The 24,536-nt window shown below is 45.3% G+C and overlaps 1 protein-coding gene across 6 annotated transcripts in view; it reads right to left on the bottom strand.

Moving 5' to 3' along the window:
- Window positions 1-24,536, bottom strand: part of LOC144471439 (uncharacterized) — a 193,833-nt gene that overhangs the window by 25,325 nt on the left and 143,972 nt on the right. For 4 of the 6 annotated variants that reach the window (XR_013494278.1, XR_013494281.1, XR_013494280.1 and 1 more), the window contains one exon: window positions 4,866-4,915. Coding sequence is in view for 1 of the 6 variants with exons in the window: in XM_078183476.1 (XP_078039602.1) it covers window positions 4,866-4,915 (50 nt within the window). In the remaining 5 variants the exon portion in view is untranslated. Of the gene's footprint in view, window positions 1-4,202; window positions 4,491-4,865; window positions 4,916-24,536 lie in introns of those variants that run through there. The other 2 variants (XR_013494282.1, XR_013494279.1) reach the window with 2 other exon arrangements.

The raw sequence follows: 24,536 nt of genomic DNA on the forward strand, positions 1-24,536 counted from the left end.
CAACTATTTCGGTTTAGAGTGGCTCGACGATCGGCTAAATCGCGGTAACTAAAACGCGATGCAGGGGACGGAACACGGAAAGGGTCTCGTTGACGGAAGGTAGGTGAGAGGTTTCTCCGCAATTCCATCGGTCCCGGCGATACGTGCTTACAGTCGCGGCTCGTCGTATTTCTTGCTTGACTTTAATATGAGGCTCGGCGCGTAAGTAGACGTTACATAAAATGGCAAATATCGGAAGGGCTTACGGCCGTATTATGCCGACGGTGGCGGCTTTATTGCGCGACATTCTCCGTCGAAGGAACGAACAAAAAAAAAAGAGAGAAAAATAATGGAGGAAGAGAGAAGGAGCGAGAGAGAGAAAAAGCGAGAAGGAAAGAGCAAGAGAGCTAGAGAGAGAGAGAGAGAGACGAAGAGGACAAGAAGCTCTCGAGACCACCGGCAGATGTACAGGATGTCGTCGTTCGAAGTGTCTACTGGCTTTTCTGTCGCGCGATGCATACAGGGTGTCCCGCGAGGTTCGAGCCAATCGTGTCCACCGGTGACGCATTTTTCTGGAAACGCGCGCAAGCGAAATGACTCGCGTCGAAGCCGCGGGAACTCGCTCGATCTTCGAAGGCAGGTGGAGGCCGGGATTTCCTGCGATAAATCCTCGAGGCTCGCATTAAGGGACGAGCATCCGTGCAAACAGTCGTTCGATCGTTACGATCCAGCCTGCCGTGAAATATATCCCGACCTCGAAAAGCGCGCGTCTCTCCGCGTCGCGTTAAATTCCGCGAGTGATCGGGAATCACGGTGTTATCGACACCCTTTAAGGATCGGCTGCGATCCTCCGGATCCCGCGTTCCAGATCCTCAATTTTCAGCGTAATCGACGGCGAGATTGTTCCCGGTTTTCTTTGGGAAATGGCAGAAAAAAAGCGGCAGAAGTCGGCGACCGGCGTCTCGTTCGAGCAGGATTTTTTCCGCGGCAGGAACGCGAGATTGTTCGGACCGTTGCAAAACGCTCGTTCCGCGAAAGGAGATTTCCTTCAAGCCGAGAAGCGACGTCTAACAGAGATAAACGAGGTACGCGTCGGGAGCACTCGAGACGGGTTCGCAGGCGATCCCCGGCGTTATTTCCAGGCAAGAAGAACCGCGATTAGAGCGATTAGAGAGACCACGGGCTGCGTGCGTGTGGAACGGAACGGTTCCATATATCTAGCCAAGCTTTGCGCAACGTTCCAACGCGCTTCGTCTCGGTCTCAATTAACGCAATTACCCGGCTCCCTCGTCTAATTACCTATCAAACGGAATTGCTATCGTGAACGCGCGCGGACGCGCAACTCGCCCGCTTGCGCGAGAGCCCAGCTAGCCTGGCTCCGCAAAAGACGAGCGCCTCTCCGCGTTCCCGACTCTCTGGTCTCTAATGAACGTTATTAATTGCTTTATGATTTTTCGATAAAACATCGCCGTCGTAATCAAGTTATTATCCCACGTTTCGCGTCCTCGTTCCTTCTCCCTTCTTCCGCGCCTCTCGTTTCCCGTTTTTCGTCCCTGCACCGCTCCTGCTCGCGATCCTCCGGAGAAACTGTCCACACCTAATCACGCCGATTAGACTAGCAACATCTATGCGCTTCCAGTGTGTCTCCGAGTTGCTGGATCTCGCAGATTTTCACGGTGATTTACGTCGATAGACGATTTCAGTAAATGCGACCGTTTTAAGAAATTTTACGAGGTTTTTACAGAAATTTGTTAAATGAATGCTTTCGTCAAATTTTACTAACCTAAATGTTTCAAGGCACTGGGATATTTCTACAATGTAGTTCTTTTCACTTGCTTCAGGAATCAGTGCAAAAGAAAAATAAGTCGTTGTTATTGCGGATCATTGTTCAATGTGAAAGTAATGTAATAATATTTTCGGAGACTTCAAATCTCTTTGCCATTCTGCATTCGATCTACTTACTTTTGTCATAAATCGCTTGTAAATTATTTTTATAATTCTAAGTTATTTCTTTTCTCAATAATTTGATTGAATTCACCCTCGTACATATTAAAATGTTTTTACTATTCTGCGTTGAATCTATACATTCTTGTTAGAAATCCATAATATCTGCACTCTAGTATATACTCTATCGGAAAGGCTAACTTGGACAAGTATCGTGAAAAATATACAGGATGGTCCTGCAACTTTCAAAATATGCATTGGGCAACAAATTTTTCGATATTAATGTTGCGTTGTTTAAAGGAACTCGGTACGTAGTTAATTTATTTCTTTTATACGTGGAGCCGCTCTGGAGATTTGAAGGTCAATTTTCTTTTCTTAAATGGAATACTATACATATAGACTACTACATACATGCAGAGATCTTGTGATAATACCTATATCCTTTTATATTTTCATACAAAAATTGATTAATATAGAACTTGACCTAAATTTTCGGAGTGGCTCTACTTAAAAAAGTTAACGCACTACATACTACGCCTCTTTAAACTAAATCTCTGTATTGAAAAATTTCTTGCCCAATGCACATTTTGAAACTTGCAGAAGGTGCACAAGTTACATGGACCACCCTGTATTTAGGAAAATTGATAAACAAACTTTCTAATCGACCCAAGTACAATCTCATCGATAAAATTTACTACTAGCCAAATGTTGGTGAACTTTTTAGTTGAGTAGATTCGTTTTGTTGCAATATCTCGTTAACAGGGACCAACCTTGGACATATTAACCCTTTGCACTCGAAGCCATTTCAACTGGAAATCTAAAATAATTTTTCCGGCTTCTAGTATTTCCATTTTACATAACGGAATTCATTCTATGCTTATGATATTGAGTATTATGACTCATGTAACAGTTAAACTTTTAACATTTCTTCAGATCCAAGCTTTGGCAATATCTATACAAATAATTTTGGAATGTACCGCAACAATTTTAATGGCGCCGCAGAATCGCCACTCGAGTGCAAAGGGTTAAGACATATTTAGCCAACTCCCGATCGTCACAGATCGAACGCCGTCATCCGTAGATAGATATTTATGAGGAGAAGTTCGCGGATGCCCTCGGGGGCGGTGTATAATGTAATTTATATGCGCGCTTACCGACGAAACTCGGCGCAGAAGGAAGGTCGCGGGACTTAACAGTCGGATTACTTCTGAGTGTCATTCCGCGGGAAGTTTGCGGGTTCATTTGAATATCGCGCGGCCAACTTTTATAACAACCTCTCCTCGGATCTATTAGCGGCCGTATCGCGCAGCCTTTGTTCGCCGAATCTGTTTCGTTCTCGACGAAAATGCGCTCGGCTGTACGCGCCGCGGCTCGGTATGCTCAACCCTCGATTCACGAATCGTTTCGCTCGCGACCTGTCTGCGAAAAAACCGCGTCGAGAATCGTACTTTACGTGCTCTGAGATTTCTGGGTAATTCGTGAAAGGTCGCAGATGTTATTCAGGTCAGTTTAATCTGAGAGAACTGTAGTACCATATGTATATAAACACGCATACACAGGTTCATATTTGGCTGGCGAATTAAACATAGTGGAGTTTTCGTCAACATGGTTGCAAAATGATTTATCGAAGTGTTTAACACTAGATTTACGGAATCCGTCAAAATGACGGGTCACTGATTTGTTAACGTACTATTATTCAAATTTTAAAGATACATTTATTGCTTATTTATCGATTATATTTACTATAAGTATTTATATTTATTTATTTATCGATTACATTAACGATTAGAATAAATCGTTACTTTCATAAACAAATATAAAACGGCTGCTTTTATTACTCCGTAAACCTAGTGTTAACGAAGCAACGTAGGTTTTGCATTGATAACAATTTTATAAATCAGATGTTCGTAGGATGATCTACGATATATTCATAAACCTAGAGAGTGATCTCGCAGATCTTTATGCACAGATACGGCCACAAAATTGTTCAGTATAAAAACATGTGCATGTTATAATAATTTTCCTGATAGAACGAGTCAAGTTTGGTTTCTTGTTTAATAACTTGTTAATAACTTTTAATAAAAATGACTCGTTATTACGGCGAAATTATGAGGGGTTAAGAACTATCTATCAATAGTATATTTATTTTATCCATATCATAAAGGATCTAAAAGGATCTAAAAAAGCTGATAAAAGAAAAATTGAAATTCACATTTGGACGACGGAGAACTTTAACAACTATAAAATTGTCTTTAATTTTACAAAATATATTTCCGAAGTAATTTACATAATTTTATTTCTGTTCCTAGATTTCGATAATAGAAGAATTAAAAGTTTCGATTTAGAAGACATGAATAACATTTATTTAACAGATTATGTACGAAATCTTCATCACGAGTGTAATACGTTGTTACAGTGCAAGGAATTAAAAAGACTAGTTCAAAACGCCTGGTAACCTTTAGATTACCCCTTTGACTACTGTTGGCGTCTATTGGCGTCCGAAACATGTTGGCTTCCCGGTACTGTAGGCGCCAATAGGTGTCCAGATCAAATTTTGCCAGTTTCGCCTGTTTATTATTAAATTTTATTATTAAATGTTGAAAATAAAAACTTGAAATTAATGCTCATTTCAAGTAATATTGATTTAATGTAATAGAATTCATTATTTTGAATATTTTAACATATTATATGTCTAACGAAAAACTTCCCCGCACTCAGTGGACGTCGCAAGTGAATTCGTACCGTACCGTACGGCCGGTGTGTGTCAAAGTCTGTTAGAGTCAAAGGGTTAAAAACACAATACTAAGGCTAATAAAGCACACTTAAACTATTTTCGTATCGACTCAAGTGATAGGAAAAATAAAAGAAATGTGTCGATCTATAATATCTACCGAAACAGCGCGCGAAGGTTGGCGTCCGTAAAATATAAAGAGGAAACTCACCATCCCCTATCGGCTCCGCGGTCGTGGAGCGATCAGCGTCTTTCCACCACCTGCAAGACAAAGAAGTCCACGTTTCAATTTTCAAGGGCCGTGTGTCGAGGGGGAGAGTCGCGATTCGCCACTTCGCCGCGTTCCGAGACCCGACAATGATAAAACGCGCGCGCGCACCGGCTATCGCGAGCGTAGATCGCGCGACGGTACGGAGCGTTATCCTCGGAGATCAAAGAAACAGGTCGAACACCTCCGGAGGGAGGGCGAGGGGATCGAAAAGGTCGTTAAAGACGCGCTCTTGCGATAAGTCGACGGCGTGAGAGGAGCGTAACGATTTCCAACGATAGAGGACGACGTTGCTGGAAAGGGCGCGTAGGGTGGGAGGAGGGGTTGGGTAGCCATTTAGTGCGGCGAGCAGGTGAGATTGGCGAGAGTCGCGCGGCGACGAGAGGGAATTCGGGGCAGGGTGACGCAGACCAAATAATCAGCCGCGGTGTTGCTCACCGTCACGGGTACCTTCTTCGTGCCGGTTCCCCTATTCGCTTATCTTTCGGGCCAATTGAATAGATCAACGATAGACCCGCTGGTCTATAAAACGTGTGCAGGCTGCCTCTCTCCGACGAGACAGGTGCATCTTTCCCTCCAGAAGATGCACCTGACCGGTTACCGACCACCGCTCTAGGGAAACCGAACCACCCTTGTATCTTTATCACCGGTAAATTGCCACGAAACTTCCTCCGTTTCTCGCGGCGATGATTAAAGACCCGACACTCCATGGAATATCTGACTGACGGTAATTTTAGCATTTTAGAACTAGATTTATGGGGCACTAAAAACAGCTGTGTTATATTAATTTATAAAAGTAACGATATGATATTTAATCTATTTTTAACGAGTGTTATTGTAATATCTGCCGCAAGTAACACACATATTGAATAAATAATACGTAAATGTGTCGATTGCTTGTCATTTCGTCGTGTTCGATACACCTAGTATTAATGAAAATAATATGTTGGCTGGCATGTCAAAGACAAGCTAGAAATTCTTGAATGCCATACTACGTGCTGCAATAATTATATGAACACATGTGTGACACTGTCACCGAACATGTTACGATTCACCCCGATAATTAATGCAATAATTAAATGACCCTTATGCACTAGATCTTTTTACAAAGAGTCTATTATTTGTCTAAAAAAGAACAGCGGCCTGTAAACTTAATATGCTTGAATGAACGATTTTAGGATTAATAACAAAATGATTTGCATGATCACATTCGCAGATGTAATATTTATTTCTAAAGAAACACAAAATCATGTAATTTACCGTAAAACAAGTCTCGTGTTTATTAAGTAATGTTAATCAGAATTAACAAACATTTATTTTTCATTTGTTAGTCATTATTTAGTATAATTTATTTCATGATTAATTCAACGGATTTGTGCCGTTTAATAGCTATGAATGCAGTCCATATCATCAACGAAGATAGGACTCACTACGACGTCGGTTTCTTTTCTTAAATCAGTATGTACCGGCTCGATTTATATAAATCGTTATTTATAATCGCACAATGCTTGTCTATGTGGTAAAATTGTTGAAAATCATAACCGTAAGGTCTTCGATACGCTGTGGCGTTAGGTGTCGAAAGATACGGAAAGTACTTAATTTATGTTGATAAGGTACAGAAGAAGAAGAAGAAGAAGAAGAAGAAGAAGAAGAAGAAGAAGAAGGAAATTCAGCGGAGTGCGAGCTTTCTCTCGCGGCGAGCGCTGCAAACTTCGAACTTGTTGGCGCCTCCGGACGTAATCCAAGCTCTTAGCAACGTTCTCCGACGGATATATACGTCTGCCCTGGTGAACAGGAAAAAATAGGAGGTCCACTCGCGCGAGCCGACTGCTTTCGACGAATCCGAAGGCTCGCGGAGGAAGAAAACTTAGAAAAGTCGTGTCCCGAGTAAACCCGGAATCGCGGGATTATCCGAGATGATCGCCTAATAGCTTTAGGAAAGAATCGACTGGAGGGGAACTGCTTAAAATTAGCATAAGCCCCGACTCGGGCCGCCTAACGAGCGGAAGAGCCGAGACCCCAAAAGTGCTGCGCCGAGACGCGAGAGGAGAAAAAAAAGAGAAAGAAATGAAAGGGAACCGACAAGGAAGGAAGGAAGGAAACAACGACGAAAATCAGCCGTCACAGAAGCAGATCGCTGGCAAAACGCGTCCACCTCTTTCTGTCGCGACCCTCCCGGTCGATCTTCCGCGATACTCGCGTGCTGCGAACGCGTGTGGTCCAATTAACCTGTTAGCCGAGACAGACAACTTAACTCGCCGATTGTATTCACCGGTGTCCATAAATCTGTTTTTCTATTTATTTACTGGGCGGCTCTGTTGAATTTAATTGTACCGCAACGTCTGCACCGGCAATTATATAGTAATTACATTTATTACGGCGTAATTTGCTCTTGATCGTTGGCATTTCGCTGTGATTACAACGTTTGCCCCGTAATGTATGTTACCGAACGCTGTACGGTAACGTACTCGCTGCTATAAACTTGTCTACGATTATGTAGACAACGATATGCCTCTCTGAATCCGTTCGATGCTCGTAGAAGACAGGCTCGTTTAATGTCGAACGCTGGCATATATTTAACGTTAATTTAATATCATAGCTCCATTGCATCATGACGATGCGGCTGCAATGCTTCGGCTTTCACGAGCTTCTTCTGAATTTTAGCCTATTGTTCAGGTCGTGAATTTTGCGATAGGTTATATGGGTTTTCGATGATATCGAGATATTGGCGCGAACTTTTCGTTGAAACGAAGACTGTCAAAATTTTATTCCGATCTATGGACATTCGTAGAGCCCAGGGGTTTTAATAGAGACTGCGGATCGTCGTGGAAACTGTGGGCTTACCTAGTAATCTCGCGTTGTTGCAGAGATCGTAGCCTCTTTCGTAAAGTACGCGTCTTCGCAGCATTTTGGACTTCCGAGTAAACTATGGACCTTTACGAAGACCGTGGGCTTTCGCAGAGATCATGGACTTTCACGAAAACTATGCGTCTTCGGTGAGACGGTGAGTAGACCATGGATCTTCGGGACGACCGAGGGCTTACGGTGAAACTGTGGACTTTTGGTAAACTATGGACCTAAGCGAAGACCACGGAGTTTCGCAGCGGCCGCATACGCGGAGATCGCGGATTTCAGCGAAAATCGTGGACTCGGCGAACCGTGCGTTTCTAGGAAGATCGAGGAACTGCTCGGACCAAGGAGTTTTATGGGGACCATAGGCTTCGCGGTCACGCGCGAAATCCCATCTTCCGCGTATCGCTGTCGGCCCGCCACCGAACCGTCTAGATCTCGTTTGATTCAGCGGCGCCAGGGATCGCGCCGCTCGGCGGAACGCGCGCGCGCGCGCGTTGCGAGCGTTGCGAGCGTTAATTGGCTGAGCCAAGTGATTTACGAATCGAGAAAAGAAAGCGTTTCGTCGGCCGTCTGGCTGTCTACCGTCTAGAACTCTAGATCCGGCGCGGCGCGGCGCGGCCGCTCGGATGAAACCGCGAGCGGGGCACGCCGTTGAACGCGATTTTCATGGAAATTATTAATTAGCCGCGGCGAGAGAATCGAGCGAACCGGGGAAACGACAATGGCGCAGGTAGAACGCGGAGAGGCGAGGTGAAGGGACCCTCGCATCTGATGCGAGTTTAACGAAGCCCCGATAGAAATCTGACGGGAGATTCGAAAGAGAGGCAAGGAGACGAGACTCGCGTGCGGTTTGCCGCCGCGGAGCGGATTCGAGCCGAGCCGAGCCGAGCCGTGCCCGGCGAGCGAGCAACAGTCCCGTGAGAGAGGATCTCGACGCCGCGCGGCGGCCTCCGGCGGAGCTTTTTTCCAAGAGCGCCGAAAGTCGTAAAATGCCCAGCACCCACGTAGACGACGTGTGTCACGTACACACGGTGGCCCGGCTCCACGTTCCGCCGTGTATTATCGTCGCGTATGGTACAGTCCCTCTCATCAATGATGGGAAACGCGTGCACGAATTTCGAGCGTTCTCACAGAGCCAACGGATCCGCCGGTGGACAACTTCTGGCTCTAGGAGCCTACCCATTGCTTCGAATGTCTTCGTCGACAGAAATCGATATACTTCAGAACGTCATAAACCTTTGAGTTAGAGATGATGGACCTGGGACGCTGGTCAAGCGCCCTCGTGTCACAAAAATCGATGCCCTTTCCGCAAACTTCTGTTATCGCTGAAATGTACTTTAAATATCGATTAGCGGCTCGGCAGTAACTTTGGTCCTTTTACCCGCAAATACTTACTTCGATACTTACGTAGAAATTTCCTAAATTTCGTAGAATTATAACCCTTAGCCAGCACATGGTTGTCGCGGCGATCACGACGCAATTTCAAATAAGTCGTCATTAACTCTCTTCATTGGGTCAAAATGATTTGCATTATCTTTTTGGAAAAGTGAAAGTATCATTTAATTTAATATATTTGTAAGTGAGAATATTTAAATTATATTCCCAGATTTTTTGGTCTCGATAGTATTGCTACTCTTTGAGTGATAGTTATTTGAAAATTGTACCCCACACGTGTTTTCATACGCTAATGTAATTAGTTAAAAATTCATGCATTCCACCATTCACTGTTTTAACGTTAAACTCACGCTTACTAATGTGGTAAGAGGGACTATTTACTGAAGCAGTAACCGACAGCAGTTGGCATACCGGTTAAGGGTTAAGTTGCAATTTGTGTAGTAATCTGTCAGTCACTTCCACCACACACACTGTAGACTTCGTCGATTAACTCGGCTTTCCCGCATTATTTAATAAACACTCGTCAGCAATCAATTTTAAGAAGTTTTAACTTTGCGAGTGCATCGTCTTGAGTTTTTACGACCGAAGATAACGCCGAACAGATCGGAGATACGCTGACAGTTAAAACGTCCACCCTACTACCAGCAATCACACCGATACATCGGAGCGGAGTGGACATACTGTGATCATTTGCGTGCCTCAGATTCCTTCGACGATAAACAGGCTATTAAACACGGCGAACCTAATCGGCTTACATCATCGTTAGTCTCGTTATTCTATACGTTAGCTCATAAGCATAAACATTTTCATTTTCGCATTTCTCAGTAATGAATGCCCGATAAGAACTTACCATTATTATTAACTCTAATCTTAATCGTTTTATGATTATCGATATCGTAAAGGCTCTTTTATATTAACTCGACTTAATAAGCGGCATTTAGGCGTGGATCAATCACCTTCAGTCCAGGGTACTCGCAGTACTTGCTAATTCGCGAGCAGATTGATCTTGACGCACTTGTTGCACACGAAAATGCTCGAATGTTTGTAAACCATAAATTCCAATGAAACGAAGCGGTTCCATTTTAGCGTACAAAACAACACCTGACGCATAATTCTCTGCAATAAATCGCATAAAAATACTATTCGCTGGAAACGTTGGCAATGCACGTAAAAGAAGGAGAAGCAAGCGATTCAACGACAGCCGCGGAAAATGCGCGATCCGTGCGAAATTTCGGCGATCGATGCGAAGTTTTTCGGCGCGGATCGTGCAAATGTCGGGCGACGGTAACGAGGATCGGCCTAAAAGTTTCTAACTTAATGGCTGTCGCTGGTATAAAATCTTAATTTTATGCAGGTCCAAATGACCGGGGGCTGGCCGCCAGGCGCGGAACGTCGCGGATCGGTGCGCGGAGCGATGCCGCGCGGAGACGCCGCGTGCTTGAGACCCGTAAATTAACGGGCGCAGCGGCGGCAGCGCGGTTTTGGTAGCAGCTCGATGCACGAGCAATGAAAAGCGACGAGTTAAACGAGGGAACCTATAAACAGGCGGACCCGGAGCGTAGCGGGCGCAACGCGGTGAGCGCGAACTAATCAGCGGGCAATTAAATCCCGGGGAAAAGGAAAAAGCTGTGTCGCGTTTCGTGTTCGGCGCGTGGATTTCTACGACAAATCATCGCGGCAGGATCTCTCTAGGATTTCTTCGGCGATTCGGACTTTTTCCTCCTTCATTTTCTCCTCTGGAAAGTTTTGCCCGAGTAACCCCGTCGCGCTTCTTCACCGGAGGATTCTGGGACGTTACTTCCCATTCTTGGATCTATCTCCACTTTGGTGTTCTCTCCGCTTGGTTCCCTTTTCGAGAAGACTGTTCTTGTTGTTAACAAAGCTCGCGCTTGCCCATAGCTACACTTTTCAGAATGTATTTTATTAGACTTCATAACAAGGTGGCACGATTCCCAAAGATAATAATTGATTCTTGATAAGCTGGATTGATACTAAACCTACCGAGACGCTCAAAATGTTGGATTTCGTGTTATTTCTTGTTTTAATGTTGATGAAATTACGAAGATTTCTCGGTAGAAAATCATTGGAAAATTTCCTAATCAGAGCAGACATTTAATAAATATGGCGAAATGTCTGAATAAGTGCAGCCTCCTCGTTGTTGTGAAGCAATGCGCGTCAGTGACTTTTACGGTGCGATGGGTTTAGTGTCAGGTGACACGGTATCCAAATAAACTAATTGATTCCTGATAAGTTGAATTATATATTATATAGACTTGCGGATCTTTATACGAAATAAAATTTGTCAACCATGATTGTAAGAATCATAAATGAGATGTAAATGTGTTTCATCTTTTAATATTTGCAATAACTTTAAAACATTATAACAATAGTCTCGAATTGTTCTAATGTCTTAACATTTTGTATTTCACCTACTCTATGAATACTGCAAAGTGATTGAGAAACGAAATGTCAAGGTCCTTTGGACCTCTTAAAGTTCTCCTTGAGGATGACAGGGAATTTATGAGCTCCACAGCAAAGTTTGCCAATCTTGTTCGACTCTGGCTCTCTTTCGTCTCATTTTTCATTAAGCTTTCCACGTGTATAGCAATCTTTGAATATCAAAGTGTGAAATGGAAAATCAAGAAATCAATTCGATAATTCCGAGTTCTGAGATAACGATCTTCTTGTAGACGGCCGTGACTGTCGTTCTCGAAGAAGTTTGTTGGGCCCGGTAGTCGGACAATGGACCCGGACGGGCCCAGTTCCTGGCGGGGACTGTACAGTCCACGTAGAAGTCGGTTTTCTACGTGCCTGTCGTCTGTTCGTGACGAGTGCGTGTGCGAGCGAGCGAGCGAGCGTCCTCGTCGGTTTCTACTGGCCCGAGTCCGCGGGCCGCTCGATCATGGGACAAAAGTCGGGCCCAGAGGTCCCGTGGGAACGCAGGAAGTCACGCTTCGCTCGAAAACCGTGTTCCGCGGCGCACGTTCCTCTTGGATCGCCCTTCAGCCGAAAATCTTGTCTCCCGTTTCGCCTTCGCGAGACGTGGGCCCTTCCCTGTCCCTCGGCGCAGACCCGAGACTCTACGACCGAGGCTCTGATTCACGGTTCAAAGTGTTCGGCAAGGTTCCCGGATGGGTTCCGTGCGATCGCGTGATGAATTATTCCGGAATCGCCGCGGAGTAACGTTAGCCGGCTTTGATACAATTACGACCGGAATAATTATTAGATTGCATCGTATCTGCAATTAAGCATTACGGCACGACAATGTTGCCGGCGCAATGTTCGCAATTATCCGTGCAACGTTCCCTTATCTCATTATTTTATTAGGCAATAATTTTTCCCCCGGCCGCCGCGGCCCGACCCGGCTCGAAGCGGCTCGACGCGGCTCGACGCGGCTCGACGCGGCTCGACGCGGCTCGACGCCGCGTGATTGCGACTAACTGTACACACGCGGCCCCTCGCCGCCTCATTACGATTATTCTTCCTTTATTATCGAGAAAACGATGCCTCCTCGCGGGGCCCTGGGTCGTCCCACAATTAGATTCTCAGGGTATTATGAAGGTTCTTTTATTACCGAGCCGCGTCCCCGCGTTTACGCCGCTGCGCCGCGCCGCCTAGACCTGAGAGAGCAAGCTTGGAACTGCGCCTGCAGCCTCGAGTGAGGCAACACAGATCCCTGACAACATCGATCATGCTAAGAGCCCGCTCAATTACTGCCTCAAATTGTCTACTTGCCGCAATTGTTCCCCTTCTAACCTGGCGGCGAGAAAAGATTGTGAATTCAGATCAGTGATAAGCCTGGAATGCCATTATGCAAATTTCCATGTTTATAGACTGTTTTCTGAATGCCGGGGGAAAGAATTTTCCAAAGCGTTGAACAAAAGGCTGCGCTTTCATAAAAATACGCAGTGCGTGACTGTAAATAATAAATAAGTGGACTTTTAAGTTAATCTTTCTGTTGAGCAGAAATGTCTCCTATTAAATTGAAGCTAACATAACGGAGAATAGTTACTCGGTTACAGAAGAAATTTTTGTTCACGTACACAATAAATCGTGTTGCAGATGGATCGCACGTATTCCTTGCCGCTTCTGACGATTTCGCGGTTTCATGTCCTCTTACATAAAATGCATAAAATTCGCAGTCTACGGCAAAAATCAATCAACAGAATTTGAAATCGATCGATCCGAGAATATGGCGAAGTTCTACCAAGTTCCTTCGCGAATCAAATCGGACCGAATTCCCGCGGGTCCGAAATATGTCCGAAGCTCTGATCGGCAAATCTCGGGAATGGTTCGGGAATGGTTCGGGACCAGCGGGAGGAAAGATGCTCGACGGTCATTCTCCGGATCCCGGGAGCAGGTCGTCCGGCGGTCGTTCGTTATCGGAGCGTTCGCCTATTTCGCCGTAAATCGTCGTTATCGTAACGGATCGTCGAGTATCGAACGCGCAACGAATGGCCCGGACACACGTACCCGTAGGAGCGATGTCGCTCGCAAGAAGGTGGTAGCGGTTTTCATGAAGTCGCCCCGCGGGGAGTTCCCGACAGCACGGCGGAATAACTTTGCGGTTGATTTATACTTCCGACAGGCGTAACGAGCTTGCGGTCGGACCGTGGTCTTACGCGTTCTCTCCGCGTCCTCTCTCTCTCCGCAACGAAAAAAGAATCAATAGCGCGAGGCGAACGCGCGCGGCTGGGACCAGCGCCGCTTTATTGGCCGGACAAGAGCAAAACAATTTACGAGCAATCTTTATTAGGACCTTCAAATTCAGCGGCGGCGCCGTTTCTCAGATCGTTCCCTTCCGCTTTTACGTGGAAACCGTTAAATCACCATCGCCACTCGACTTTCGACTCGGCTGCGACGATGATTCTCTCTCATCTTCGCTCCCCGTCCGCGAGATCGCCGGCAAAAGTTAGCACCGCGGCTCGTTTCGACGTTCTTGCCGGCGAACGATTCAATCGCTGTCGAGGTTCTCGGCAGTTTGGTCGCGTTATTGACGTCGATACCTGATTTCTTTTCGTTTTTGCCCCCTCCCCCCTGTCCACGAGAATCGGCGGCGCAGAATTTAGCACCGCGAGTTTCCTGATTTTTCCTGGACGGTAGTCTTGTGCACGTCGGTTAAATCACAGCCTTGCTCGAGTTTCTCGCCGGTTAGATCGCGTATTTCCTTCGTTTTTGCTCGCCGCATTCGACACTTTTGTTAGAGGAATAGGGGCACTGCTTTAGACGCAACACAGCACTGTCGGCGAGCAATGATCAAGTCAATGAACGAACTGGTTCAAAAAATCTAGCTCGCCTATTTTATAGTGCTTTCTATTAATACCAAGCAATACTACTTTTTTTTATTGTTATAATTCCGTAGACGGAAGAGAATATACACAGCTTCTCACGATAGTATTCGAGCACATTTTAAAACGCAATATACTTTTCAAAAACTGGACCAAAACGACATGCTTTCACGGTTAATTTACAAAACGATGTGCATCACTTTTTTCTTTAAACATTGAAATTAATTAGAATGATAAACGAGATAAAAAATATACTTTTCAACTTCTTTTATTTCAGCTCAGAGCGAATAGTTAATCGATTCGTTTTTTAGATCTTGGTGATCGATATGCATGCTGAATATTTCATCGGAATCGGTTTAGAGTCAAGCTGCAGGCACTGAAAGATGCAAAAATCTCTCGATTTCTTAGTGTTCTTAGTCTAGTGTTAAAACTGCGAATCTCGCAATTTTCAATTGTTTCGCGCTTATACAAAATTTTGATACAAATTCGTCGCAAAAAGTTAAATACGTGGTCTTTTTACTCTGTTTGTCATTCTAATTACATCCTTATTGCAATCTTTGAACAAATTTTCATAGACATCGTCCAATAAATTGGCTCCTCTAACATCTAAAAATAAAATCAACTTTCGTGAAATGCTTTATGTACATTAAAATATAGAGTTAACTATTTAACTGTGGCCATCTTTTTGCAAAGCGCCCACCACTGTGTGTCGCGATAATCAAGCGATGATGAAGGAAGTTATGAATCTAATTCAAATTATTTATAATTTTCATTTGTTTGTTTCATTTCGTTTTGACCTATAAACATTTTAAACGTATTAAAATTTACGCGTGATGGATATAATCGTCAAGCACACTTAACTGGTTAATTTGATGTAAACGATGCTGTACGTATATTACACAGAGATTAAATACTTACGATAAAAGGATAGAAATATATTCTGACGCAAAGAACGGAATAACATTCACGCCGAGAAGAAATATCCATTACGAGTCAGTCTCGTCAGAGTATGGCAAGGGGTTAAAGACAGGCGCCTTCGGTCCAAGCAGTTACAATTCCACGGGACAACTTATTTTTAGAACGATTACAATACAGGTTCTACGTAGCCCAACCAAAATCTCCGGGACCACACCGATTTCCTAGCAACGACTCCCATCATTTCCCAGTGATGCGCCGCCGCGGGTCTCCGAATCGGTGGAGGAAGGCTTGCGTCCGGGGTACAGGGGGCACGAAATTTATTCCCGGAGGTCCGAGATGCTCGCGGAGATAGCGGAGATGAGCAGGAAACGCGGCGGACCTCGTAGACTGTCAATGAAACGGTCGATCGTCCTGGAGGAACCGTCGCAGCCGGCAGTCTATCAGCCAGGGTGTTATTTTTCTGGTGATCATTGTTGTTACGGCATAGGGAATCGCTCGTCTGTTGGCCGAGGGTCTTTGGTAACGACTCCGCTTAGCAAAACCGAAGGGTAATCGAGCAGAGCTAAGTTTTCGGCGGGCGCAAGATGGTCGACAGAAAAAGCGTGTCCCTAGGCCGAGAGAGGGTCTCTCGGAGCGGAGATGGTCTCGCTTCGGAAAGGTGAATGGAGAAGAAGAACCCCGTAGCTGAGGAAGGCGAGAGAGAGAGAAAGATAAAGAGAGAGAGAGAGAGAGGGAGAGAGAGGGAGAGAGAGACGGAACGGCAGTCGAGGACGGGACAGTCAGTCGCTTTCCGTCTGGTTGTCATCCTCGCGGTTGACGTACCTTATTCGAAGAAGAAGAGTCTGTCCGCAGCCCGAAGGTGAGGCGAAAGGGACACGGAGGCGGAGGTGGGGAATACATCCGCGGAATACTTAACAACTTTTGGCGGTGGAGGACGAGGCAGCGATGGCCGTGGTGGGGTAGGAGGAGGCAAAAGGGGGCAAAGAGGAGGCAAGGAGGAGGCGGGGGGGCCCCGTCGGGCCCCGAGGACTTTGTGGCCCGGGCAAAGAGAAAACGCCGAGGAGACGTAGAAATGAGAATGTAGAAGAAGGCGGAGAGGAGATCCGTCGTGCGCGTCGCGTTTTTTGTTCCCCGGCCTCCCCCTGTCTCGCCTTTTATTTGGGCCAGACAGGAATTCGGCTAAATGCATTGATTAAACTGCTGACATCGTTCGGACGGCCCGGTGGCCACCGTGTCTCCGCGGATGAGTTCGATCTTTTTTGCCCTCTATCTGGTCGTCTTTCTCCTCTGTGGACGGGGCCGAGACGGGGGCCATCGGAGGAGGATCCGCTTCCCCCGAGGTCCATCCGCCTCTCATCTTTGTCCCACCGATCGTTCTGGATCGCGATTCGAATCCTTATTTCACGTTCGACGACGTGTTCGAGCGGCTATCCTACCGGCGGCCGGGTTGTTCGCCGCGGATTTAACAACGAGCTGCGCACGGGAGAGCAACGGAGAGACCGTGGAGAGACGGCCGCGGCGAGAGAGAGAGAGAGAGAGAGAGAGAGGGACGAGTCCCGCCGCCTCTCGATGTACCGGCTTTCTTGCGGAGAAAGAAACTGGACGGAATACACGGTGTACGGACGACCGGCTACAAGCCCTAGCCAGTTCGTTAACGATGGATATTAGCGACCGAGGGAATACCTTAAACGACGTGGACATCGTGCTTTGGAAATTAGACGCGGCCGCCATCGACTATTCAGTCCCGACGCGCGCTCCGCCTGCCTTCGGATTAACATCGAATTATTCCGGGGAATTTGCCGGCGCGACGGCCCGCCGGTATCGATGCCAGATGCGATTCGATATATTGAAACGTCCATGAACCGCCGCTCGGTGACTCGGACTGAATTCGGACTGACGGATAGAACTGTTCTGCATATTTCATTGGATATACTAGATGCCAAACATCGAGGACATCTTTTGTGGTTCGAGCAATTGTCTTGTTCCGGGTACAATTAGGTCACGTCCACTTTGGACTCATTGATAGTTATACAACTTCAGTGGGCACTACAGTTCACCTAATTTGACGAAGATATAAGGAATTGCATTAATAGCGGATGTAGAATCAAAGTTTACATGTGAAGTACAGGCAGTTTGCCGCCTGGGGCAGTTTCCTTGCTCCTGGAACAACGAGGCCACGCCCATTTCGGACTCGTCGGTATCTGTAGATCTTCCTCGGAGGCTAGAATTCATCTAGCTCGACGAAACCAGAAGGAGATAGATTTTTACAGGCTACAGAGTGTTTTGCATATGGGGTAGAAATTGTTGCACAGGGCATTGCTCCAGCTCCATCAAAGTGAAGAGCAACTAGGCCACGCCCACTGAGACCGCTTTGCGCAAAGTGCAAGAAGATAGATGCTCCGCTGTCGTCGTCGATGATTAATTCACGAGACAGAGATCATTCTTCCTGCTATATCAGTTGCCCTTAGGAGCGATCCAGGAGTCCTTTGTTGCCCTCTGTAGATTGTATTAAAATATAATCATCATCAAAGCTCAAAAGCCCAGAGCTCGAAAATAGGAAAAATGCGTGCAGTGTTACGAGATTCTTATAGGGCTGTTTCAGTACCGAAGACAACGACACCATGCTTTCTCGGAGCACCTTTTGCTGATAGACTTTATTTCTTTCCTGAATTCGTTTCGTTTCGTTGCTTCAAAAGCCAGTCGAAGGTGTAGATTCCTTGTGTTCTGGTCGTCGAGCTGTCGAGTCGGTTTCGCTCTCAGCAAGAAAGACGCCGCGCGGGTAGGCCTCGGTCGTTAATTAAATTCTATAAAGGTGGGCATTAGCTAAACGGAATATGTAACCTGGATGGTACCCTTATAATTCGCACCTCCTCGATTAATTACAGCGCCACCGTACGCATCGGGCCCGATCTACGCTTTCGCCATCTCGCCACTCTCGGGGAGGAGCGAGTGATATATAGAGTGGCACGCGTTTTTGCGCCGGTGCAACATAAATTTCGCAGTTTGGCAGACGCGGTAAGAACCAGACGATATACGACCTCGGATTAAATCAATAAGCGGTCGATCGCGTACGCGACAAGGATAGGTGGGGGCGAGTCCCGAGAAAAACCGGGTCGCAGGGAACCTCCGGGAAAAACGTGCAAAACGTTCTACTTTAAACCAATTAATCCTGGTTTCCGATGCGGCTGGCCAACTCGCGGGACGCTTTTGCCCGACGCTTTCTTCTTTCGTGCCTAAAAGGACGTGTCCGATGAGAAAGACTCGACAATGGTCGCAGCAAATATCGTTACGCCGACCCGAAGTGTTTATCGTTCGAGAATCGGGAAATTATGTAATAATTCTACCACAGCGGAAAAGAAATTCTTCCGACGTATTTAGCTATCATTGATCGCCAACATAAAGTATATTGAAAAGTAAACCGCACAGTAAGGAAACGGTGCTCGCTATATTTTTCCTTATCTTGTGGAAATTCCTTTAAACATTGCTTCCGGAATCTGACAAGAGAAAATTCTCTATAGGAAATTATAGTAAAACCAGCTACTGTAGAAAGTTCCTGAAGACACCGTTAGCAAAATGCTAGGATTTCTTCGATAAATAAATTTCATTGGTGAAACGTACGAATCGCAACACGTTTTAAGCCCTTATGTACCATTTTTCTTCACGATTACAATGCCTAGGAATTTGTCAATTTCAACCATTTCTTAGAATAGAAGGAAAATTTACTTTTATTGTATGCCTTTATTGTATGTTTAAAAGTTGATAAGAGTACAGAATTTTATTTTGATAAAAACTTGCTAACCCTTAAAAAGTAACTGACGTGGCTTGCTTTATAATTGCCATGCTATTATATTTTATGTTTAGATTAACAAATTATTTCAATCATTCCCCACGACAGAATGTCTATAATTTTTGCAACTTCAAAACAAAGGAACGGAAACCGATAATTTTCATTGGGTGCGCAGCGTCACTCACACCAGGGAACAGAATTAGTTGCTGAGGGTTGGACATTAATTTTTTCACTAATCTATATGTCGTCGCAATTTTATTAGGATCCGCTAACAGTAAAAATGTTGAAAAAGTAATTGATATAACACAACTCGACTTTTCAAGTTTTATGTTTATGACCCTCCACTGTCACACTTGCTATATGAAATACGTGTACCATGCAATTATCAAAGAACTGTCAATGATATGCTATCTTTATTAGAGTTTATTAGAGATCAATTGTATTTACACTTTTTCTCAGAGAAAATGTGGGTCATTTTGATCCAGTGTGACAGCAAAGGGTCGAACCAAACGCTTCGATTTTATGAGCCATTTCAGACTGTCCGGTGATGTGGCATAGCAGCGTTGAAGGGGTGAACAAGCGCTGCTGTTATCAGTCGTTCATTTTTCGTTGCCGGGACGAGCTAGTAGGAAAATACCACGAACGATGGACCAGAAAGTGCCGTTTATCCATAGCTCGGAGACAGAAGCTCGCGGGCGGATAACGCGTCTTTTCGCAGGTCGTTCGGTAAGCGAGGCACGAGGTAAGTTTGGCATGCATCGCTCGCTCCTCGGAGCGGCCAACAGCCATCTATGGAATTACCCCGATGATTAATGGTACGGTTGGCTGCGGGCACCCTTCGAGACGTTCTTTCCCCCGTCCTTGTCCGCCCTTGGCCACCGCCTCCGTTCGGCCCTTCTCCTCGTCGGAAGGGGCCCTTTCCGCTCCGGGTCCACGAGCCCTCAGAACGTAGTTCGTCGACGGCGTAAAAAAGCCCGTACTATGTTAAACCCGTCCTACCTGGACGTGTTTCGTGGTTCCCGACGTCATCGTCGTGGTGTCGGTCGTCTCGGTCCTTTTTCCCCGGTTCGATTTCTCGGTCGATCGGTCTGGACCGTCCATCACGATGTCGCAGGCTCGCCTATTCTCCTCTCCGGGGGCAGATTCCAGGCGTCGGGGCGCGGCAGAAAAACCGTTGATAGCGTCGTTATTCGAGACTGCCGGTATCTCGCGGAATTAGCATCGCGTTTCCTTCGGTTGCTCGAACGCGGCGTCGAAGCATAGATGTCGAAGCATCGACGTCGGAGGCCGTCGATAGCGGGCGGCGATCGGCGGTGATCGTCGACGTAATCCTCGAAACAGTTACAAGGGGAAGAGGATGGGGTTCCGTGGGTCGGATCCCGGGGCCGAGCAGCGTAAACGTAAAACCGAGGGGGCAAAGTGGAACGAGAAGGGCCGTAAAAGAGCCGCTGGCACTCGCTGGCAGCCAGCACGATCGGCAGCACGCGGTTCCCTGGAAGGAGAGAGAAGCCCGGCGAATTCGGGATCGCATGTCGGCGAACAGTAAGACCTCCCAAACAACCCCGACGGGGGCATCTTCCCTGGGAATAGCAGTGATTCCGGGGAAATGTGCAATATCTTCCGTGATCGGGTGTTATTACCTCGTGATTACGGGTTTTGATCTAGGCTAGAAGCGTCTACCCCTTGCCTCCTCTATCTCTCCTATCTCGCCGCCCAACCTTTCGTCGTCCTTCCTCGTTTCCTAGAGGATATCGGCGATGCCGCAACCCGAACGATGCAAGGTTGCGTCTAGCCGTGGAGGATTTGAGCGACACCCAGGACTAGCAATCCTTTCGGCGTCGCCCCCGGTCGAGTCCGTCGCCGTTCCCGACCTACTCGTCACGTCGTCATGCGATTCGTGACGACCGACTCGCGAATCGCCGTGGGAAGCAGCCTACCTTCTCCCTCTTCGCTCGCCAAGATCTACTCTACTTCGCCGGCTCGATTGCTACCAAGAGTAATGAACGACCTGTGCCGCAATGCCGTTGTTCCTTCCACCGGCTTGGCCCTATCTCGACTCTCATCCTCTTCGATATAACTGTTTTCCCCGATTGCCGGCTGCTATAGAGGGTTTCTGGGTCTCCCGAGTCCTAGAAGCCTGGATCCACGTCTCCGATGCAGCAGACACCTTTGGTCTTGATCAAACTTGGTGCAGCTCATTTTGAAATTACGCTTGGTGCCAGTCATTTTAAAATTCACAATTGATACAATTCATAGGATATCTTGGGGTTTGTATACTTGATATTTTCCCTATGACTTTGAGAATAACGCTGCTTGATCAAGATGAAATTTGATAGCTGTCTTAAAATAGCTGCATAAAATTTTATTTATTTATTATACGCGTGATTAATCCTCCACCAGCGAGGTATTTTTTCATTGACAGCACCGGTATTTTGTATTATTCCTGGCTTGTTATTTATTTATTATTTTCCAGAATTTTGTATTATTCCAGCATTTAAAAAAATTTGAGAGAATTCTGAAATGCTTATTCGAGTATTTATTTTAAGCTACAATTTACGGTCAAGTTTCTTTCGGAGTATTATTTTAATATTTTCCACGAGTAAACATACGTTAAATAAATAACTCATAAATGTATTTTTACAAACTGAACAATCGTAAATTAGAACATTAGCGACTCGTCATTTTGACGGATTCCGTAAACCCGACGTTAAAGACTTAGTTTACGGAGACTTGATGCATAAGTAAAAGAACCTTATTGTTGAAAAGTGTGGTTTGTTTGAAAAAATTTAAATAAATAGGATGTATATCGTTGAGGAAGGGTATTGAAAAGCAACGATATATACAGTCTATCTTTGTCTGTTCTAGCGGCGTTTCAATTGTCCGAAACCTTAGGCGGGGATAACGTCATGCCGAAAAACATTTGAAGGCTACCACGCGTCGCGTTCCCTATGAGTTTTTGTTTCAGTTACGTTTCGCTCTCGACATCGGACAAAGCACGTTTTCCTTTCTGTATTATATTGTGTATTTCTAATTTTATATCTGTTTCTCAAATTAAATCGTTATTTTACCAAATACGTGTGTGTACTGCGTTTTATTAATTGTGAATCTACAACACTTATCTATTATCTGGATAATTATCTATCACCCGAATCTATAAGCAGCGTTATCATTCTGTTATCTGAACTACCCCAGCAGCATTTCCCTCGTTTACATCGCCCGCTGTACTAATTCGATTCACAGTGATCACCGATAAGGATCATTGTTCGCACTAGACAACTAGACTACTCGTCGTTCGCCTCGCGTCGACCGCGAAAAATGGTCCGCAAGTAATTGCAGGATTCCCTGGTCCGTTTTCCCCGTTGTTCTTTTTATCGAGGTATTAAAGGTACGTACAAGAAGGACATTACTCGTGGAACGATCCGATACATGGAAGCCGGGTCGGCTCGCGTGCTCGCTGTCATTAGAGAGGCTCTACCTTCGCTACCGTGTACGTGGATCGTTCCCTCGCGCGGGCACCTACGCCTGTTTCCTCGCCCCGTGCTTTCCGCCACCGCAATTCGGGATCCTGTTCTTGGGCGTCGTCTCCTCGCGGTCACGCCGATACTCACCTTCCTCGCTCACCTTCCACGGCGATCCTTCTCGCCGGAGCGGTTCGTAATTGAAGGGTTCGCGGCGCGCGAAGATACAGGTCGTTTCGGCTTTGGGTTCCGTGGGCTCCGTGGGCTCCGTGGGTACCGTTGTCGACCCTCAGAAATCAACTTCTCATTCTCTTTTCACGTGGGAGAGACGCTCCATAGACACTTCTCTAAACGCTTCCCATTCTTCGCATTCTTCCGTGCAGAATCCATCTTGGCAGGGTTATCAATTCGATCGCCATCAAAATATTCGTTGAATGAATCTATTCCAAGAAATAGCACTACGATCTGTGGCGTGCTTATCAAATCGGAATTCTGTATAGAAAATTGAATTTTCACCAATTATTCGGTTGTTCGGAAAGTAATTTCGCATTTTTCCCAACAAAGGACCTAATTTTTTCACAGCCAACGACACTCTTAAGTTGTATAATCGTTATATATTTGGACAATTGATATAGTAAGCCTTGTTTGTTAAAAATTTTGTTTAATTCATTGTAATAGTTTTTGTTTAATGATCTATTGTGTTTCATTTCCACGAAAGACTTTCCGAGCAACCTAATAATTTCTAGAGATTTCAATATTACAGAAATCACTTGCATAGTCTAGATTTTTTGCAAGTAATGACGTAATCATAATTACTTATTTCGGTATACACACTGACTTGCATTTTATGGGCTCGTTCATGTCAGAAATGCATAAAGATCTGGAATCTATAATATTATAATGAATCTGTAGATCTTTATGCGTTTATGGCATGAATGAGTAGGAGACAGATTAGAACATACATTATCTTCGACTTTTGCGGTGTACTTGGAAACAGAACAGAAATTTCCGAAGAGCTTCTACATCGAAAAATTGATGAATATAATAGCTGTTTTGCATAATGATCTGTAATTGTAATTAACAGATTCCACGGGATTGTATACATATCTTGAATATTAATAATAATATTGAATATTAAGAATAATATTAATAATAATAATAATAATAATAATAATAATAATAATAATAATAATAATAATAATAATATCCACAAAAGTCTCGAAAAAGCAGTTTATTCGTCAGAACGAAAGCTGAAAGCTTGCGATTACAGGAAAATTAATTTCACCCGGTATGCTTTAAAAATAATTTATCATTGCCGTGTGAAAAATTGCTTCTCTCGCATGTATATTATTCTACAATCGTTGTTTTAATTTATTATAATGTCACCGATCGAGTACTTTGTATTTAGGCAGTCGCTTTACCTTCTGTACTAAACGAAGCCCTCCTACAATTTAATGTAAATCACATTAATAATTCATGTAAAACAAGACATACTACTTCAACTTGTAAGAACTGCTGTGGCACCGATTGGAAAGTATTTACTACATTTTAATGCATAAAGAATGCGATACTTTTCTGTAAGTTTTCGTGGTGATAGATGAACATGATAAAAAAAATATATAGATCATCAATGTATACGTGAAACTTCCCTTTTCTTATACTTTTTCACTATAGAGTCAGTCACAGTAATTGAGACAGGCGCAGAAATTGGGATAATCCAGCCTACTGTATCGATTGAACTGGACGTCGATGATCACGGATTATCGCGAAAGAGTAGGCAAAAGGCCTGGCCACGGACAAAGCGAGGGCCGAAAGAGGAAAAGGCTTGTCGACACTTCGAGCAGCCGGCGGAGGAGAGCGAGAGGTGGTCACCGGCCCGCATTGCGGAACGATGCGCAACAGCTGCACCTGACAC

Source organism: Augochlora pura, chromosome 6 (genome assembly GCF_028453695.1).
Source record: "Augochlora pura isolate Apur16 chromosome 6, APUR_v2.2.1, whole genome shotgun sequence".
Classification (NCBI taxonomy): domain Eukaryota; kingdom Metazoa; phylum Arthropoda; class Insecta; order Hymenoptera; family Halictidae; genus Augochlora; species Augochlora pura.